The sequence below is a fragment of the Vombatus ursinus genome, unplaced genomic scaffold, assembly GCF_900497805.2.
Source record: "Vombatus ursinus unplaced genomic scaffold, bare-nosed wombat genome assembly UNPS02014945.1, whole genome shotgun sequence".
NCBI classification, from domain to species: domain Eukaryota; kingdom Metazoa; phylum Chordata; class Mammalia; order Diprotodontia; family Vombatidae; genus Vombatus; species Vombatus ursinus.
The window spans coordinates 27,700,423-27,719,434 of NW_020954723.1; the positions used below are offsets into that span (position 1 = coordinate 27,700,423).

At 37.8% G+C, this 19,012-nt stretch overlaps 1 protein-coding gene across 7 annotated transcripts in view; it reads right to left on the reverse strand.

Annotated features, from left to right (window-relative positions):
- The window catches only part of SIPA1L1 (signal induced proliferation associated 1 like 1), a 375,977-nt gene that overhangs the window by 17,371 nt on the left and 339,594 nt on the right, over window positions 1–19,012 (reverse strand). For 6 of the 7 annotated variants that reach the window (XM_027844736.1, XM_027844738.1, XM_027844739.1 and 3 more), the window contains 2 exons: window positions 6,704–6,943; window positions 5,749–5,914 (listed from right to left, as the gene is read on the reverse strand). In XM_027844736.1, the coding sequence (XP_027700537.1) occupies window positions 5,749–5,914; window positions 6,704–6,943 (406 nt within the window). The remainder of the gene's footprint in view (window positions 1–5,748; window positions 5,915–6,703; window positions 6,944–19,012) is intronic. The other variant, XM_027844742.1, reaches the window with a different exon arrangement.

Consider the following 19,012-nt stretch of genomic DNA (forward strand, 5'->3'; position numbering starts at 1 on the left):
TAAAGCTCCAGGAAGGATCCTAAAAAAGGTGGGAGGATAACACTTCTCTTCTTTCCAACACCATTAGGTGGTGAACTTGACAGGGCACTGGAGCTGGAGTCAGGAAGACCTGAGAGTTCAAATCCAGCCTTAGACACTAATTAGCTGTGTGATGCTGGGCAAGTTACCTAACCTCTGCCTTCCTCATTTTCCTCCTCTGTAAAATGGGGATAATAATTGTATCTACCTCTCAGAGTTGTGAGGATCAAATGAAAAGTTATTTGAAAAGCTCTTTGAAAACCATAAAGCATTATATAAATGTTAGTTGCTATCATCATCATCATCATCATCATATTCATATCTGTGTTTGTCAAGGCTCTTTGGGGGAAACTAGATCATTTGTAGCCAGAAATACCTAAGTAAGTGTGGATGGGCAGCTCAGTCCTGCCCAAAGGAGAGAAACATCAAATGCTATAGAGGACTAACTGAAATGTGAAACACATTTAATTGGAAAGAAAATTACAGAATCCTAGGAATACCAGAATGGGCAGACATCTTAATCATCATTTGGTCAATCTTCTCATTTTACACAAGGAAACTGAGCTTCAGGAAAGTTAAGTGATTTTCTTGGAGCTCCACAGTAAATGGTAGAACAGGGATGAGCACACAAGCCATCTTACTCCCAGAGTCTAGCGCTCTTGCCATTAGAGGGATGCCTACTACCAATATAAACATGAAATCACCACCTTTGTATTTAGTGAGTAGCACGGACATCTTTTCCCACCTTCAAAGTCTATCTTTTCATTTGTTTGCATATGTGGCCAATGCTTGAAAAGCCTGCCACTGCTACAACGGCATTGTTCATAACACAGGCTGCCCGTACCACACCCATCTGCTTGGGTGTTTTTCAGCACTCTACAGCTATGTCACCTCACTTAACCAAAGCTGGCCATAACTGTTTTTTCTTAAGAATTCTTCCATCCTCCATTTTTCATAGAGACAACTAGACATCCAGCCCAGCAGAGCTCAGATGCTACAATAGCAGCAATTCTCTGCCAGCTGCCAGGAGTTTGTTCAAGGTGATGGCTGCTGTACTGATGAAACTTTCCAAGAAATAAAGACCCATAAACTTAACTCCCTCATCTTCCCAATACTTTTAAATCAGAAATCACAGTAGAAGTTCCTGCCAAAACAAATTTCATGTTCCTCCAACCTCCAAGACAAGATATGAAATAATTTGTTATTTGGAATATGGTATTTAAATTTTTTAATAAGCCTCTTTGGGTTTTGACAAACACAGAAAGGAGTTGCAAGCACTTGCTTTTGCAAAGGTTGCCAGGGAAACCATTTGTACCCTGGGTGATGAGTCTGAACTGTTAAGGGCTGGCTTATAAAACAGAAATTATGGAAATCAAGAAACTATACATCTAAAAAGTGATTATGTAAATGCTTATAATAATAAATTATTTCTGATAAAATCTTAGAACAGATTCTGGTCAAATATTATAACAGCATTTATTCCATATAAATACTGATGAAGTTTAGGGAGCAGAATTTCAGTTTTTGGCTAAAAGAAAAAAGCAACCCCTCCTCCCCAACAATAGGATTAGGGAGATATTAAAAGTATATATGTGACTACAGTAATTCCCCTTCTGTTTTAATCAAGACTGGGAGTATCAATGACAGTTGAGGGAATATCGTAATTTTTATTTTCAACCAATACTAGAAGTTCTTTAAAAGGGTTCACAGGCTTCACTTGTCAAAGTGGTCCAGGACACAACAAAGGTTAGGTTGTTCTAGAGTGTAGTCAAAAACAAATAAATAAAGGGTAGTCAAAAATTTCAGAGTAGGGGGTCATTAGCCTTATTAGCTGTGTGTGACTATAAGCTTCTTAGGTCTCAGTTTATTCATCAGTAAACGAGATAATATTTGCATTACTTACTTCATAGACTTTGTGGGGAAAAGTGATTTCTTAAATCTTCAAGTGTTATATCAATGTGAATTAATATTATTAGGTTTATTTCCTTTTCTATCAGCCAAAACACAGTATCCAACTGTCCAGCTGATAAAACCTCAGTCCTCATCTTAGGGAGAGCAGTCATGGTAGAAAGTCTGTGTTAGAATTGAGGGGAAAATATGTATGACCATGAAGATTTCTTTTGTCGTTGTTATAGGAGGGATCTGAGCAAAATGATATTTGTCAGCCAATAGTATCGACAAAATTGCAGAATCACAGACTCAGAGTTGGAAGAGACTTTGGGAGCAATCTAGATAAAACCTATGGCTGAAGAGGGATTCTCTTTACAACCTGTTTGACAAGTGGTCACCCAGCCTCAGCTCAAAGAACTTCAGGGACATGGAAGCCCACTACTTCTCCAAGACAGATTGTTCCAATTTTCAATAGATTCAGTGCTTAGGAATTTTTTTTTAAAACAGTGAACCTAATTTGGCTCTTTGAAACTTCTGTCCTCGATTCCTAGTTATACCTGTTGGAAAAAAAGAACACAATTCCTCTTCTTCCATACAATAACCTTTGAAATACTCAAAGACAATTAGGACTTTTCCTTGCCCTTGCTTAACCCAGCACCCACGTTTTATCCAGGTTAAACATCCCCACTTCCTAAAACTGATCTTTTGCATATCATGGGCTCTGGTCAGTCCACCATCATGGTCATTCTCTGAATAATATCCAGCTTGTCAACGTCCTTCTTAAAATGTGGCATTCAGTACTAAGCATAATACTATAGATGTGATCTGACATAGGAACTATCACCTCCCTCTTTCTGGATATCATGCTTCTCTCAACACTCCTAAGATCACATTATATTAAACAAACAAAAAAAAATTAGATGTTTTATTAGGAACTTAATATTTAATGGCAATAAGAACAAACCAAAATTGCCTAGTAACTTTTTACTTATTTCTGTGCCTAAAGTGTAATAAATATCTTCCTCACAATTCTTAAAATTCGTCATGGACATTTTCTCACTTGATCACAGCTAGTACGTCTGATAAGCATGCTGCGTATGCACTCATTCAAGTCATTAATTAATTGTTTGTTAAGTAGTCATTTTAGGAAGAATATTGTATACTACATGCTATGTGAGAACATAAAAGTTCAGAAGACACTATTCATTATCTCGAGACCTTTTAATCTAATGAGGATTAATCTAATGAGGAAACAAGGACAAAACCCATTCACATATGGTTGTATACAAAAGGAAAAATGAATTTTGATTAAATCAGGATAAAATTACTTAAGGAGTCATTGTAATTCAATCTCTTTTAGGGAACCTTCCAAAGTAACTGACCAAAACCAACCTATGTTTTACAATATGATTCTTTATCAATTTTTTTTAAAGTTCAGAAAACATAAGAGGGATTTAATGATGACATGATTTAGGGGAAATCAAGGAGATAAGAGTGTCAAAGATAATTCCAGTCTTATAAGTCAGGATCTGGGAGGACTAAGTAAAAAAAAAAAATCGACAGGATCTTCTAGTATTCTGAAAGAGTGATATGAGGATCATCAGACCAACAGTCAATCCATGCTTTACCTTACATTTCACTTTCACATCTAACCAACTGACAAATGTTGTCCTTTCTATCTCCACTTTCTCTCGCCTTCTTTCCACTTACACATACAGCCAGCACTAGTCAGTCCCTCATCACCTCTCACCTCCTAATTGGTTTCCCTGTTTCAAGTCTCTTCAACCTATTACCCACAAAGGTGCCAAAGTGATTTTGCTAAAGTTCAGGTCCAACCATGTGCCTTCCCTACTCAATAAACTCCAATGGTTCCTTATTGCCCCTAGGATAAAGGATAAATTTCTAGGTTAAACTTTAAAAGCCCTTCACAACTTACTACTAACCTACTTTTCCAATCTGAAAGTACATTATCCCCCTTCTTACACTCTACAATTTACCCAAAGGGGACTTCTTGCTGTTCCTCACAAGACATTCCACCTTCTATCTCCATGTCATTAACAATGGCTGTCCCCTATGTCTCCAATGTATTTTCACCTCATCTCTTCTTTTTAGAATTCTTAGCTTCTACTGGTTCCTTCCCAGAAGTCTACAAACATATCCACATCTCTCCCAGACTTAACAGCCTCTCTTGATCTCTTAATCCAACCATACAGGCTGGCTCTCTTGATCGATGCCCATATGAGACAAGCTCTTGTCCTATATGGGTCCTCTCTTTCTTGGCTAAAATCTAAGAGAAATTGTCTGTCTACACTAGGTACCTACATTTCCTCTCCTTTCACTGTCCTCTAAACCCTCCTGATGCTGTCAAAGGAAGAGTTTCAATCTATATTGTGTATAAATCGAGTCAGCAAAAACCCGAATTTTTAATTTTTTATTACAGAAGGATAAATTTCATTTCATCATGAATTTTTCCTCAACTAAATGTTCTGTAATTTTTTAAAAGACATCACTTACCCACTTTTAACTCTGTGACCAAATACAACCATGTAAGTTTTTGGCTTTCTGTCCCCCAGTTTCACTGACCTTGTAATGAAATATCTTTTAATCTTCTGTATAGTTTTACCTCTTGCTATGTATGTTTAATAGATATATCACAAGTCTAGCTTCTGACCTTATCAATTAAATGAAACTTCTCCTTTCTAAGCTGACAATTGCCTCTTAATTGGCAAATCTAACAGGCTTTCCTAAATCCTCATATCCTGTGAGCTCTCTGCAATCTTTGACACTGTTGATTACCAGCTTCTCCTGGATGCTCTCTAGGTTCTCATGACTGTTCTCTCCTGGTTCACCTCCTACCTTTATGGTTACTCTTCCTCAGTCTCCTTCGCTGGACCAGCACCCAGGTCACACTCACGAACTGTGGGTTATATATGCCCCCTCTACCCCAACTCCCACTCACACAGCCACAACTCTGGCTCAGGCTCTCATTACCTAACACCTGGACTACTGCAATAACTGTCTAATTGGTTCCCCGCCCCCACACCCCCAATTCCTAAAGGCTCTGTGTGCCATTGTAATCCTGCCTTCAATAAGCCCTGCTCCATAAGCTTCAGTGGTTCCCTGTTACCTCTCAGATCAAATACAATCTTCTGTCTGGCACTGAAAGCCAGACAACTGGGTCCCTTCCTAGGTTTTTATCACTCTTACCCTTCATTCCTTTTCATGCACTCTATTATTCAGCTACATGGGGCTGCTTGCTGCTCTTCACACACAACCTCCTGACTCCATGCCTGAAATGCTGTCCTCTGCTCAACTCTACTTTTTAGCCACCACAGCTTCCTTCAAGACTCAGCTCAAATCTCACCTTTTGCAAGAAGCCTTTCCTGCCCTGCCCTGCCCTTTACAGGCTCCATCTCTTGCCAGTACTTCCCTCTGAGATACCCTTCCATGCACACACATAGTTATTTATATTGTCTGCTCCATTAGAACACGAATTCCTAGAGAGCAGAACGGTGCCTCTGTCCCACCCCCCCTTTTCTTTTTGTATTTCTAGCAACAGAACATAGTAAGTCCTTAATAAAGGTTTTTTGATTGTTTCCTTCAAAACTGGATTCAAGTACCACCTTGTACATGAAGACTTTCCTGGTCTTCCCTCTTGCTTGTGCCCTTCTCCTAACCATCCCCCCCTCCCCCAAACACTACCCTGTATTTATTTTGTACACAATTATGTCTCCCCATTAGGATATAAGCTCTTTGAGAGTAGAGACTGCCTTAAAGTTCTTAATTAAAGCTCATTGATTGACAAATTACTTATTTCTTGAGAAAACTCCTTTCACATACCTTAAAATTTTTCTGTGACTCAGGAGTTGGGCTTTCAAAGTCGATTAGTTTTTTCAGATCCTCCTCAATCGTTGACTTAGATGTTTGCTTTGGAGATGCCCGGAGGTCCCTGGCAGAGGCACGCAATCTGGTGTGGGCTATTTCATTGCCATCACTCTGGTGGCGTCTTAAAAGAAACAGAGATAGCAGAAACTAAAATCAATAACACTGAGTGTAGCACCCTAAACTAGGGGAGAAGGCTGTGGAGGAGAGAAGTGAATTTTGTGTAATTACAGTAGATCTTATTTAAATAAACACCTGTTAAAGGAATGAAATCACATTTAAATAATTAACTCTTTAAATACTAAAGGGCTAATCACTTTAATAAGTCAATATAAATGTGGAAGTTGAATTAAAAAAATGACACTAGACCCATTAAAAAAAAAATGCTGGTTATCCACCCCTAAATGTTTTCTGTGTAAACAAAAACAAACGATTCAACATATCTTTCAATTTCTATTGTGTGAAAAGTACAAAAATCTACACGTGTGTGTGCGTGCATGTGTTCAGGGATTCCCTTTGAGGTATTCTCTTTTGTGTTCAGCTGCATGTATAGTTGCTACCGTCAGCTGAGAATTGTGCACTTAACAACTGAAACAACATCAGAGTGGTCCAAGTGTTCAAAAGGTACACCAGTTGGCCAGTTGTTCTGAAGTGTGTTTTCTTATCTTTGGAGATCTGACACTCAAATCCTAATGTCACTCTATGTCATTGCTCATTCAAGGAAAAGGATCGGTGAAATGATGACTTGATCACTATGGACACAAATAAAGATCACAAATAATAAGTATGCACATTCTTCCTTGCCTCCCCCCTCCCCCTTTTATGTTGTTTTCTCTAAAGCAGCAGCTCTGGATTTTCTTGTCTTCATGTTTAAAATGAACAACCAAGCAATAGAAGCAAAAAATGCTCTTACTTTCTTGTATCCATAAACCCCACAGAGTTTATTGTCCCTTCAGGTTTTTTCCATCCAATCAGGTACTTGCTAGTAGCACCCTGCCGAGGGTAGAAAGTCCTAGGACCAGAAGAGGAGGAAGAGGAGGAGGAGAAAGAAGGTGCAAGTTGCGGGGAAGTGGCAGAATGAAGCTCTTCTTTGGGTGAACTTCTGGCACTGGTGAAAACAACTGGACTGGCAGAGTGTCGTGAGCTCATGGTACTGGGAGAGAAGCGTAACAAAGACAAAACTTGACTTAAGTTTGCATGTATGCATCTTGTATAATTATTTACTAAAGCCACATTCTGTTACTGGGAATACAATGTTAAAATTATTGCTACTGGAAAAAGCCTGCCATGGCTGAGGGTTGTAATCCTACAAGGATCAACAATTTATACACTTCTAAAGGAGGTCAGTTACTGGCCTATTTGTTCAATACTGCCTGTAATTTAAATGTCCATTGAAACAAGTAGTAACGTGGGTCCCCCCTTTGCATTTTAGACTAAAATAAAAAATATATGAGAATGTCAAACAAACTTTCTTAAAAAGTCAGTTATTGAAGTTCAATATAGTCTAGTCTGGAAGGATAGGTGATGGTTTGGAGTTTTTAGGGATGAGTAACCATGTCTATGATGGTCATGGATGAGATGAAACGGAAAAGGAATCGTAGGGTGGGGATACTGTATGTTCTCTTTATGCTGACATTTAAAGTGAATTCAACTTTGGTCTAGATTCAGGCCTCTATATTCTCATATGAAGGTTGCTAATTATGAATACTTTTGCTTCTGGGTTAAAACATTGCAGTGCTCAATTCCAAGGAGTGAGTTGTTTGTTACATGTAACATTTTTCCTTCACTTCTTTCTTAGTCTGAAGAATCTATCCCAGGAAAATCGAACTCAAAGTGCTCTAGGTATTCCGATGGTAAACAATATGGTGGCCAGAGTGTCTTAGGACTCAAGTTAAATTCCAACTTCGATACTTACTACCTCAGGCAAAGCATTCTCTGGGCCTCAGATTCCTCATTTGTCAAACCAGATGAGCTTTAAAAGTCCTTTTATAGTTCTAAATCTTTGAACTTATGAACTACCCAAAGAGAATGGGCCAAAATGCCTTCTCGCTATTTGTACCTACTGGGTTCCAGGCATGTGGTATTTGAATGAAAAGACAAGACTCAAATAGTATTTAAAAACTGGCCAATGAGACTTCCAATTCACTAATTCCACCTTCTACAGGAGTCTTTAACAATACCTCTTAATGCTTCCCTTCCTTAATTTCCTATAATGTGGTATCTAACTCAAATAGAAACAGGGGCCACTAAACCATACATAAGGACCCTTGTCGGCTGAGTATTACTGATTTAGAAAACCACAGATTAACTTTATCTATGTTCCATTTTATTTTTATTATGTTCTCTTAATTTTGTCAAATACTCATTTACAGTTTAATCTGGTTCAGGACTCTCAAGAGTGTTGCCTCTGCATCAAGGGATCGCAGAGTTTTGGGCACCTCTGTAGTATGTAGTTTGCTTGTACTCATTTGCTTATGGTCCCCCCTTTAGATTGTGAGCTCCTTGAGAGCAGTGGCTGTCTGCTGCCTTTCTTTGTATTTCTATCACTTAGCACAGTGCCTGGCATATAACAGGTCCTTAATAAGTGCTTAGTGAGTAAGAAGACGTTCCTTTCATACAGAATTTTGAAGGATTGCAGAGAACCTTGCCCTATGCAATGTCTCTCTGGAAATTTTTTTCCCCCACAATACAGAATCCTATTGACATTACTAGCTTAAGGAAAAAACCAAAAACAACTTAAATTAATTCTAACTTTCAAGATGTTCAAGCAGTCAAAATCTATATTTAGATTGTTCATGTTCTTTGCTATTCTCCTCTCCCACTGTTTGTTTATCATTTCCACTAGCACGGTGAGTGAATTAAGGTAGAGGAGGAAAAACTCAAGTCAACTAAGGGCCCCATGAAAAGATTCAGGAGAGGTTAAAGAGAAGAAATAGAACTAGAAAACATGATTTTTTTTAAAGGAAGGTTAGCCATATTAATTCAAACTTTACCTAGATTAACTTTGACAACAAAGAGCCTTTACAATAATAAACCAAACCCATGTGCTGTCTGCAGACTGAAGATGGCAAAGCTTCCTTCATTCTTGTAATTGCAAAGAAGTAATTGGGCTAAAACTTGGCAATAGATAAAGCACTTGGATGAAGATCAAGATAAACAAAAAGAAAAGTGAATTTCCATCCCTGTCATTTAGCCTGCTTCAGAGTCTCTTCAAAAGTAACTGGCCAAACCTAGTTTTCTCCTTCTAATATGATCCTCTTTCATTTTTCCCTCTCATCAAGCACATGGAAAACATTCAACTGAGGGCTAAATAAACAAAAAAGAAATAAGTTGACTTTTGTACAAGATGATATCTATGCCTCATTGAGTCGCTTTTAAAATGAGAAAAGAGAACATAAGATTCTGTTCAATAAATAATTAAAACACCTAGAAAAATCAAGTCTACTATATGAGAACTAGTTAAAGTTAAAAAAAAAAAGTCAGGGGAGATGAAACGCAAAAGAGGAAAGAAGAGAAAGATGACAACAGAAAATATCATGCAGAGAAGAGAGATACACTGAAAGGGAGAGGCGGGGGAGAGAAAAGAGACCCCAGGAGGGACAGAGAAGACACACAGACCTTATACAAAGGGAAATGATGCACAATGAATCATAGTTACTAAGAGAGAAAAACACAGATATACAAAGTAAAGTAGAAACACACAGTAATTTGTGAAGATACACACAGAGACATACATTCACACAGATATTAATGGAACAAATCATCTTGTGTCCTCTGGGGTTCTTTTAAAGTAATTTTACACCTCTGCAGCAATAATAGCAGCTTACATTTAATACAAGGATAATTCATCAAGTATTTTATGTACAAGTACAGATACTTGCCCTGAGATCCAGAAAAAATTAAACTGAGATCCCCCACTCCTGAATGTTAGGGTATATAAACAAGTTGCTCAGCCTTCAGTTCAAGTACCGTTTATGACACATTAGAATGTGTGACCATGGTCATGTCATCTAATCTTTAAGTGCCTCAGGCAACTTATTGAGATTTTAAATTGCCAGATAAATTGCTGACTTCCATTAGTAGACGTTTTCATAGTGGGGGTTCCTCAAATTGATGAAATCACACATTTAGACCCAAATCAGTAATTCTAATAAGGGGAAGGAAAGGGAAATGTCATTGTGCTAAGGGCTTTTTAGAAATATTATCTTACTTGATCTTTACAAAAACCCTGAGAGGTAGATGCTGTTACTCTTCCCATTTCCAAATGGGCAAACTGAGGCAAACAGAATTTGAGTGACTTGCCCAGGGTATTAAATGTCTGAGGCCAGATTTGAAATCAGGTCTTCCTGACTCTAGGCCCAGTGCTCTACCTACTGAGCCACCTACTGCCTAACTAATAATTAATGAATCATTCATTAGCTCATTAGCATGAGGCCTGAACACTGAGAAATGGCTACAATAAGGAAGAATAACAAAAATGTTAAAGAATCTTCCATCATTTAGGTTAATTCTAAACTGAGGTGAGGATAAAGTCTTACTCAAGTTCACAGTAGAAGAGAAGGAACAAATCTGTACTGTTTAAACCTGTCTTCTCATGCTGTTTATTATCAAACATAATTACATAAGGGAGATATTTATCCTTAAGAGGTTTTTAACACATGAAATTGTTGGTTGAAAGTGGCTCAAAGTGTGAAATGCAACACACATAATGCCAATACACACCCTTTACAAATAGCTATGTAGTCAAAAGTATACCTTTAAAATGAACAATAAACAGGGATGAGAACTGAACACATAATTTCAATGGTATATGGAATTCCTGGGTGAGAAAACTACCTTTACCAATGGAGTATGACATCTTTTTCAAGAACAGCCTAGGACACTGAGAGGTTCAGTGACTTGCTCAGAGTCACACAAACTAGTATGCATTAGAGATGAGACCTGAACCCAGGTCTTCCTTGGCCTCTAGGCCACACCAAATCGGCTATGAATTGACATGAACGATAAGATTCACAAACAGGATTATAAACAAAAATCAAAATCGATTTTCCAATATTTCTTTCTTCTTTATGTTAGTTTTGTGTTGGGGCATAAAGTGCAGTGGATAAAGCTTGCAAGACCCGAGTTCAAATCCAGCCTCAAACACCTACTATTTGCCTCAGTTTCTTCATTTGTAAAATGGGGATAATAACAGCACCTACCTCTAACGATTGTTGTGAGGATCAAATGAGATAATATGAGTAAAGCACTTAGAACAGTCCCTGACACATAGTAAGCTTTATGTAAACATTAGCTATCATTAGTTAGTGCAGGAAGACACTTGGGAATCATCTCCTGATTAGGCATATGAGGGATAAGTTTAAGACAGACTGCATATTATTACGATATTCTTAGGAGGGGGAGACTCACAATTAGTCACCTGTCCAAAGGTGTAGCAAAATTTAGGAACAAGCTAAATCCTGGGATAACACAACTGACTTTAGGATTCATTATGGTTGCATAGACAAATAATCCTCTAGGTGATGGAGAATGTAAAGGATGCTAATTAGGTAACATTCCTAATATGTTTAGCACAAATAGGCCATTTAACATAGTTTTGTGGCTAAGACTGACTGCCACTATTTAAGACAGACTTGGAGAGTGTTCAGAGGACAGTCACTGAGATTAAAAAGTTAGAGAAGAAAAACCTATTAAAAGGATCGAGATCAATAAGTACTTTCAGGGCACAGATCAAGCCCTTCTTATCTTTGTAACCCCAAGATCTAACAAAATACATCAAACAGAGCAGGGACTTAATAAATATTTGCTGAATTGTTATGTTCAATTTGTACAGAGATTTTGAGTAATTGCAACAAACTAGAGAAAAAAATCCTTGAAAACAGTATGATCTGAATAAGTACATGGTAGTAAGCTAAGGAAAAAACACTCCATGTGTTTTGAGAAGCCTGAGTACGTATACATAAAGCAGGCAAAAATCTAGGAGTCATTAATGGGAGCACAAGCTAAACGTAAATCAACAATGAACTATTATTTTTAAAAGATGGTGATGGAGTATAGGAAGAACACTTTGAGTATGTTGACATAGTTAAGAACCTTATTAAAATACTATGTTCGAATCTGGTTTATACAAAGCATTTAAGAAATCTGGAGAACCCAAAGACCATAAGTAAAAAAAGTAGGGTTACAGGAATGGAAAATCAGAAGAATGGTGGGAGGCCAGCCTAAACTAGAGATAGTTAAAAGGTAACTGCTTTCTTCAAATGTATTAATGATTAGTATGATGGGGAGTTTTATGCCATTTGTCTACTTAGAAGACCACGTAAAGAGAAATGAACAAATTGTAGCAGGAGAGATTTAATCTAGAATGTAAGAAAGAACCTGAATTTCAGACTGATTAAATATTGGAAGAAGCTATGTGTCAAGGGAAGTGATAAAACATTTCTCCCTCAAAGTCTTTTTTTAAAAACAAAAAAAGAAAGAATAACAAAAACAAAACAACTTTTTTGCATGTTTTGACTTGGGCAATTTAGGTGCTTAGAAGCAGGTGGCTAGACAAATGACTTCACTTTCTTAAATGAAGATCAAACAAAAGAAAAACATTTAAACTGTTGCAGGAGTAATTCAGATTAGAAATGGAAGAATATTTCCTGATAGTGAGTAATTAAATTCTGAAATTAATTACCAAAGAAGGTGTGGAGTCTCATTCTCAGAGATTTAAAAAAAAAAAACAACCCTACTAGGATAAATTCTCATCTTTCTATTATTTAAGTTTGATCCTACCTAATGAATTAAGTGACCCTTCGTTCTCATTTCCAGTCTCTTGACTCCATGACACTTGTAGAATTTGGTGCCTTCAGCAGTTAATCATTCAGATGGATTAACTGGACTAGGAAAAAAATCAATTATTGGTTTTTTGCTGAATGACTGACATAACTGAGTTTAATTCTGTGATCTGAAGAGAGATCATTTTTTAAAATATCCACTTGCAATCTTAACCAGCATAATTCTGTTTTTTTATACTTGGTTAGGCATTATTAATTAGAAAGCCCACTAAAACAATCACCCAACTCCACCTCATAGGCAGAAGAGAAGGTGGGAGGGAGGGAATTTATGAAACACCAACTACGTACCAGACAATACTCTAAGTATCTTATAAAAGTTAACCTCATTTGATCCTCACAACAATCCTGAGGTAGGTGCTATTATTATCCCCATTCTACAGTTGAGGAAACTAGAGGTTTGGGGGCTGGATCATCTGTAGCTGTGATTACATATTAACATAACTAAAATCTTGGATGTTTCTTCTACATAAGAAGCAAAAGTTTTAATAAAAATTTAAAATAATATACCTGCCCAACTGATAGCTTTAAAAAAGTCTGATTGCAAGCTTTAAAAAGGATTTTATATTTCTTGATACTTGAAAATCAGAAATAAATTACAGATTCTTCTCCTTTCAAAATAAAAATAAGGTAGTTTCACAGAAATTTATAGAAAAAAGTTGGTACAGATGAAGAGGATTTAACATTCTAAGCAAGGAAGAAATGTTGAACATATTACTGGTTGGATGTATTTCTGAGAAAATCACTGTTGAGCTACCGAATCTATTGTAGACATCTTTCCTCCTTTTCTCAGCCAAAACTCCTAGAAAAAGCTGTCTACCCTAGATACTTTCACTTCCTCTTCTCACATTCCTCAATCCTTTGCAATCTTGCTTCCCAACCTCTTTGAAGCTGGAAATTGATCTCTATCAGGTTACCAATGATCTCGAGAGGCTTTTCTAGTCTTTAATCCTTCTTGACCTCCCACTGTTGAGTACCCTCTCTTTTCTGGGATTTGGTGACACTATTTTCTCTTGGTTCTCCTCTCACATGTCTTTCTGCTTCTTCTCAGTATCTTTGGCTAGCTCGTTATCCATGTCACGTGTCCTAAATGTATGTGTATACCCCAAGACTCAGTCCTGGACCCTGTCCTGTCAGGGGTTCTTAACCTGAGATTCAATGACTTGCAGGTAGATTTCAGGGGGTCCGTGCACTTAGATGAGAAAAAAAACTACATTTTAATTTTCAATAACCTTTAACTTAAATTGAACATTTTAAAAATTATGAATGAAAAAAATATATAATTCTGAGGTTTCATGATAGCCTTCACCAGATTGCCAAAGGGGTCCATGACCTTCCTAATTGGTTTCCTTACCTCAAGTCTCTCCTTACTTCAGTTCAGTCACCACACAGTTGTCAAAGTATTTTCCTTAAAACACAGGTCTCCCGACCATGTCACTCCCCTCATCAATCAACTTCAATAGTTCTCTATTACCTCTACGATCAAAGATAACTTCTTAAGTTTGGCATTTAAAAGCCTTTAAAATCTGGCCCTAAACTTCTCTTTTTAGCTTTATTATATAATTCTCCCCTGGCCTTCCAACTGTTCCTCAGAGGTGTACAAGGTAAATTCCTGTCTATGTATCTTCACTGTCTGTCCTCCACTCATAGAACTGTCTTTAAATAATTTAATTTTTTGTTAGTCTATACTTGATACACATCAGTTAACATGAACACTTCTGTATGCAAAAAACAGGATTGTATATGAAACTATAAGTTTCTAGGGGCAGCTAGGTGGCACAGTGGATAGAGCACTGGCCCTGGAGTCAGGAGGACCTGAGTTCAAATCTGGCCTCAGACACATAATACTTCCTAGCTGTGTGACTCTGGGCAAGTCACTTAACCCCAATTGCCTCACTAAAACAAACAAACAAACAAAAAATAAAAAAATAAAAAAACAAAAACAAAAAAAAGAAACTATAAGTTTCTATTGCAGACAACTTGCCATTTTTGGGGGAGGCGGGGGGGGGGTTGAGGCAATCAGGGTTAAGTGACTTGCCCAGAGTCACACAGCTAGTGCATGTCAAGTGTTTGGTCTGAGGCTGGATTTGAACTCAGGTCTTCCTGACTTCAGGGCCGGTGCACTATCCACTGCACCACCTAGCTGCCCCAACTTGTCATTTTTTAAAAGTCAAGTCACAAATTCAACAGGATTAGTTTTAAAGCTATCCTGCTTGTCTGTGATTTCCTCTGAACCTTCTTCTATTCTGTTGTGTTTTTTAAAATGCTTCAATGATTCCTTTTTCTCTTTTTTGACATCACTATCCCTAGCCCCAGTCTTCCTCAACATCTGCCCCCCTCCCCATTACTGTGTCCCCTAGGCTGCTACTATTCCCCCCAGGTGCTAGTGCCTCTTTGCTCTGTCCCTTCCCTCCAACTATCTAGTACCTATTTCTTACATATCTATATATGTATACATTGTCTACCAGGGCTGACTCCATGGTAAGCTCCTTGAAGGCAGGGATTGTTTCACTTTCATCTTTGTATACCTAGTGCCTAACACTTGGTAGACACTTAATACATGCTTCTTGATTGATTGAACGCTACAGCAAATGTGCTTTAAACTGAATACGTATGTATCTGTATTCGTATTATGGACTCATCAGTAGCAGCTTGAGGGGCAGGCTACTGGTCTTTGTAACCAAAGGAGAAAAATCTACCCTTCTTCCCCATATACACACTCCTTCAGTTGTGAACAGTGACATTAACGTGTCAATCAGAAAAAAAAAAGTTATGAAAATGATTGTGCACTGATAATTCAAGTGAACACTCTTTTCCACAGAATTTGTTTTATACCCAATGTCAGCCAGTCTCTAACAATGTTAGGCATTAACCTTCTAACACTAAACCCCGGTCTAATGATGAAGATCAGCTGCAGATACACACACATACATAACATATATTACATATACATGTGTAATACTTTTATACTACTCTAGACATAGTCAATGATTTTGAAAATAAAATAGTACACAATGAGATCCTATCAAGATTAGGAAGATTGGTGGTAGGTAGCATTGGAGAACTGCCTCCGGAATTTGGAGTTCAGGCTAGTGAGAAAGGTGGAAGGATTGTGGAGGTAATGCTTAGTGTCAGCACTCCATGAGGGCAGCAGCAGCACCCCCCCCCCCAAAAAGAGTTCAATCAAAAAAAATTGTTCAGTTGACCTGAAGGCAAAGGACATAAGCAGGGTCTGGGAAACCTAAGGGGACAATAGATTGGAGAAAGACTGCAAAAAGTTTCTGAATTCTTTTTCTAGGGTTTTCTTCTTGGCTAAACAACAAAAAGGGCAAGCCAGAGGTTATAATGTTTGATCAGTATAATACAGTGCCCAACAGTTGTGGGCAGGGGGAGTGGGAGGACAGAGCACTCTTCTCAGTTTGCTCAGGTGGCTGTCCTTGGCATTGCTCAGTAGGACTAGGGTTATTTAACACTGATTGTGAAAGCCTTTTGTCAACATAGAAAAGCAGCATGCTGCAGGCAAGGTCAGAGCTCAAAGAAGGACTAGTTAACCAAGGAATAACAGAAAGGAGCCACACCTTAAGAGACCTTTTAGAGATCTTTTATCCTGACCATTAATCATCATTTTGAAGAACTTATATATTAAAATCCGAAAATGAGATAGCCAACGAAGTTGAACAATACCATTGGGTATTACAGTCCTACATTTCACTGAAAATGGTTTAAAAAAAAAGCTGCAACAAAACCAAACACCCACAAATAACATGACTTTTATCTAGCTAAAAAAGTTTATGAGAATCAATAGGCTGACTTAAAAAAATAATTCTGGGAAGTTATTAGTGCTTATGGCTTCTCTTAATGACACTCAGAAATAACAAATACCATGTAATTACCAACCTACTTTAATGCAGTTCTCATGGGATGCCACAAGAAACCTGTAGTATCATCAATAGGGATAGTGGAAAGGAACAGAGCCCAGCCAGAAATACTGCTGCAGAATTTAATCACTATAATTTGCTTTTTGTCACCGATTCTCAGGTACAAGCTCTTTCATGCATTGTCAAGTGATCTCCACATTAATTATTGTTCCTGTCTTCTGAGGACACAAACACTCTAATTTACAGTGATTTTAGCTATTCCTGCAACGTTCATTTGGTTACCAAGTTCTTTTCTCCTAGCAGAGAATAGCTGTTAAATCTCTCATTCTACAGATCTTTTCCCTTATATCAACCCACCCAAATCACTAAGCATTTAAGTTATCAAAGTCCTAAAACTAATGTTATTCAACACATCAGTTAGGGTGTCAGGGGTGAGGGACCAGGCCTTGTCATTGTCCCCCTTGTACCCTAAAGACTTACATAATCTTTATTCTTCAAAACATTTTCATTTTTAATGTGTTAAAAGGTACTTCAAATTTTAAAACTTATCTCTATACAGCTAATAGAAAGCAGAATGTTAGATAATATATGGTGAATTTAGCACCATCCAGGCATCCAATCAAAATAAAAGGCAAGGTATATCTTTTCAGTGGGATACATCCTGGAGTAGGTTTATAGACGCAATTCATTCAACACTGAATGGCCCAATCCTGATGTTGTGTTTTGGGTACAAAGAGGTAGCTGTATTCAGCCTCATCCTATGCTGATTTCATTCAAATCTTGACTTGATCTCACGAGTATAAGGCATTTCATTTACCAATGCAGTTGGGCACCTGCTATGTAACTTATGGTCACAGAGAACTGCCTGGGGCAAGAAGAAGTTAAATGACTTGCCTAGAGTCACAAAGTCCATAGGTGTCGAGGCCAGACCATTATCCACTACGCTATTCTGCTTCTTAATTCATCACACATTATGGAATTTAAATTAGGAAAAAGTCCTGAAAATTTGGAACACAGCCCTATCTCCAAAATGTAACACAATTCTTGAAAAAAAAAAGTGCAGTGCTTTAAGACAAAAAATTTAAGAGAAAACCAAAGAAACAGAGGATGGGAATAACCTTCGGAACTACAGAGAAAATAACCTAATTACCAGGTGCCTCCACCTCTGACCCTTACTGCCTGGGTCAGTAAGGGTCATTTGGAAAACGAGTGAGTCAGAGTAGATGGTCTCTCAAGTCCCTTCAGCCACAGATCTAGAAACCTATTGCTAAGGCCCCTTCCACTTCTAAATCTATGGTTCTACTGAGAAGACAGAGAAAGCAATTACTGCTGTACCGGTCCAAATGAAAAGCAAATGATTAGACTTACCCGGTGAGTCTAGTGAAGGAACGGTCACAGATAGCTTTCACTTAATACCAGACAGAACATGACTAGGCCTCCCTTAGTAAGCTCTTTCTCTTCATGAGGATAGAAGATGATATGAGAGTTGAGAAAAGAACTTGACTACAGAATGAAAGCACAGGGTGGTCACCTCGCTTCTCTGAAGAAGGAGGGAACCACAGGTGTGTAACAACGCACTTCAATTTTCTAATGTTAGTTTTGGAGAATTCTATTCCTTTCTTCAACTTTACTATAAAGGAAGGCTCTCTGGGAGGGAATGAAAAGACGGAAATTTATATATTAAGTGGGAAATGGAAGTGATGTGAAAACAAAAATTGTGTTTTTTTTTAAAGGAAAGTGAAGAGTGAAAAAGAGAAACCAGTACTAAGATGAACAGTTTTACAAAGAGACTGACAGAATGGATAACTTAAAATAATGGGTAAAGTCTTAAGCTTTGGTTTCTGGATGAAAGCCAAAGGAGGACAAGAAAAGTGACACCTGTTTTGCCCAGCTGAGCACTCTCCAATTTTATTAGGGAATGTAGACTGTTTTACTCTGAGAAGTGTGTATATGGACATTTATACTGAGTTGTTTTGTATTTTTTGTGTGTTTTTTCCTGCCCGGTCTGGATCTATGATTTCATTAGTGTGGGGAACCCTCAGGGATAAAACTCTCCTCTGGGATTTATAATCTGGAATTCATAATCTCAATGCCTGAAGACACTGAGAGGGTAGGTGACTTGTGTCTGAGGGGAGATTTGAATCCAAGTTTTCCTGGCTGAGGCTGTATCTCTATCCATTACAACATGCTGCCCTTCATGTGTGCGTATGTGTGTGTGTGTGTTTACACCCCCACCCCCACACCCTCTAAATTACTTAATCTTTCCTGTTCGATCCCTCCTCCATCTTTGAGGCTGAAAAAACTACTATGAAATCATTTTGTATAACATCACCCCTTCCGTTTAAAACCTTGTGGATTTTTTTCCCTGAAAAGGTTTGCAAATAAGAGACTATTCTGTTTTGCATTATCTATTATCAAATGATATGCAAAATTACTGCCTTTTCTCTGTGATCCTTTAAAACTGCCCAGTAGCTTGAAATAACGAGCACATTAGGAAAGAAAAAA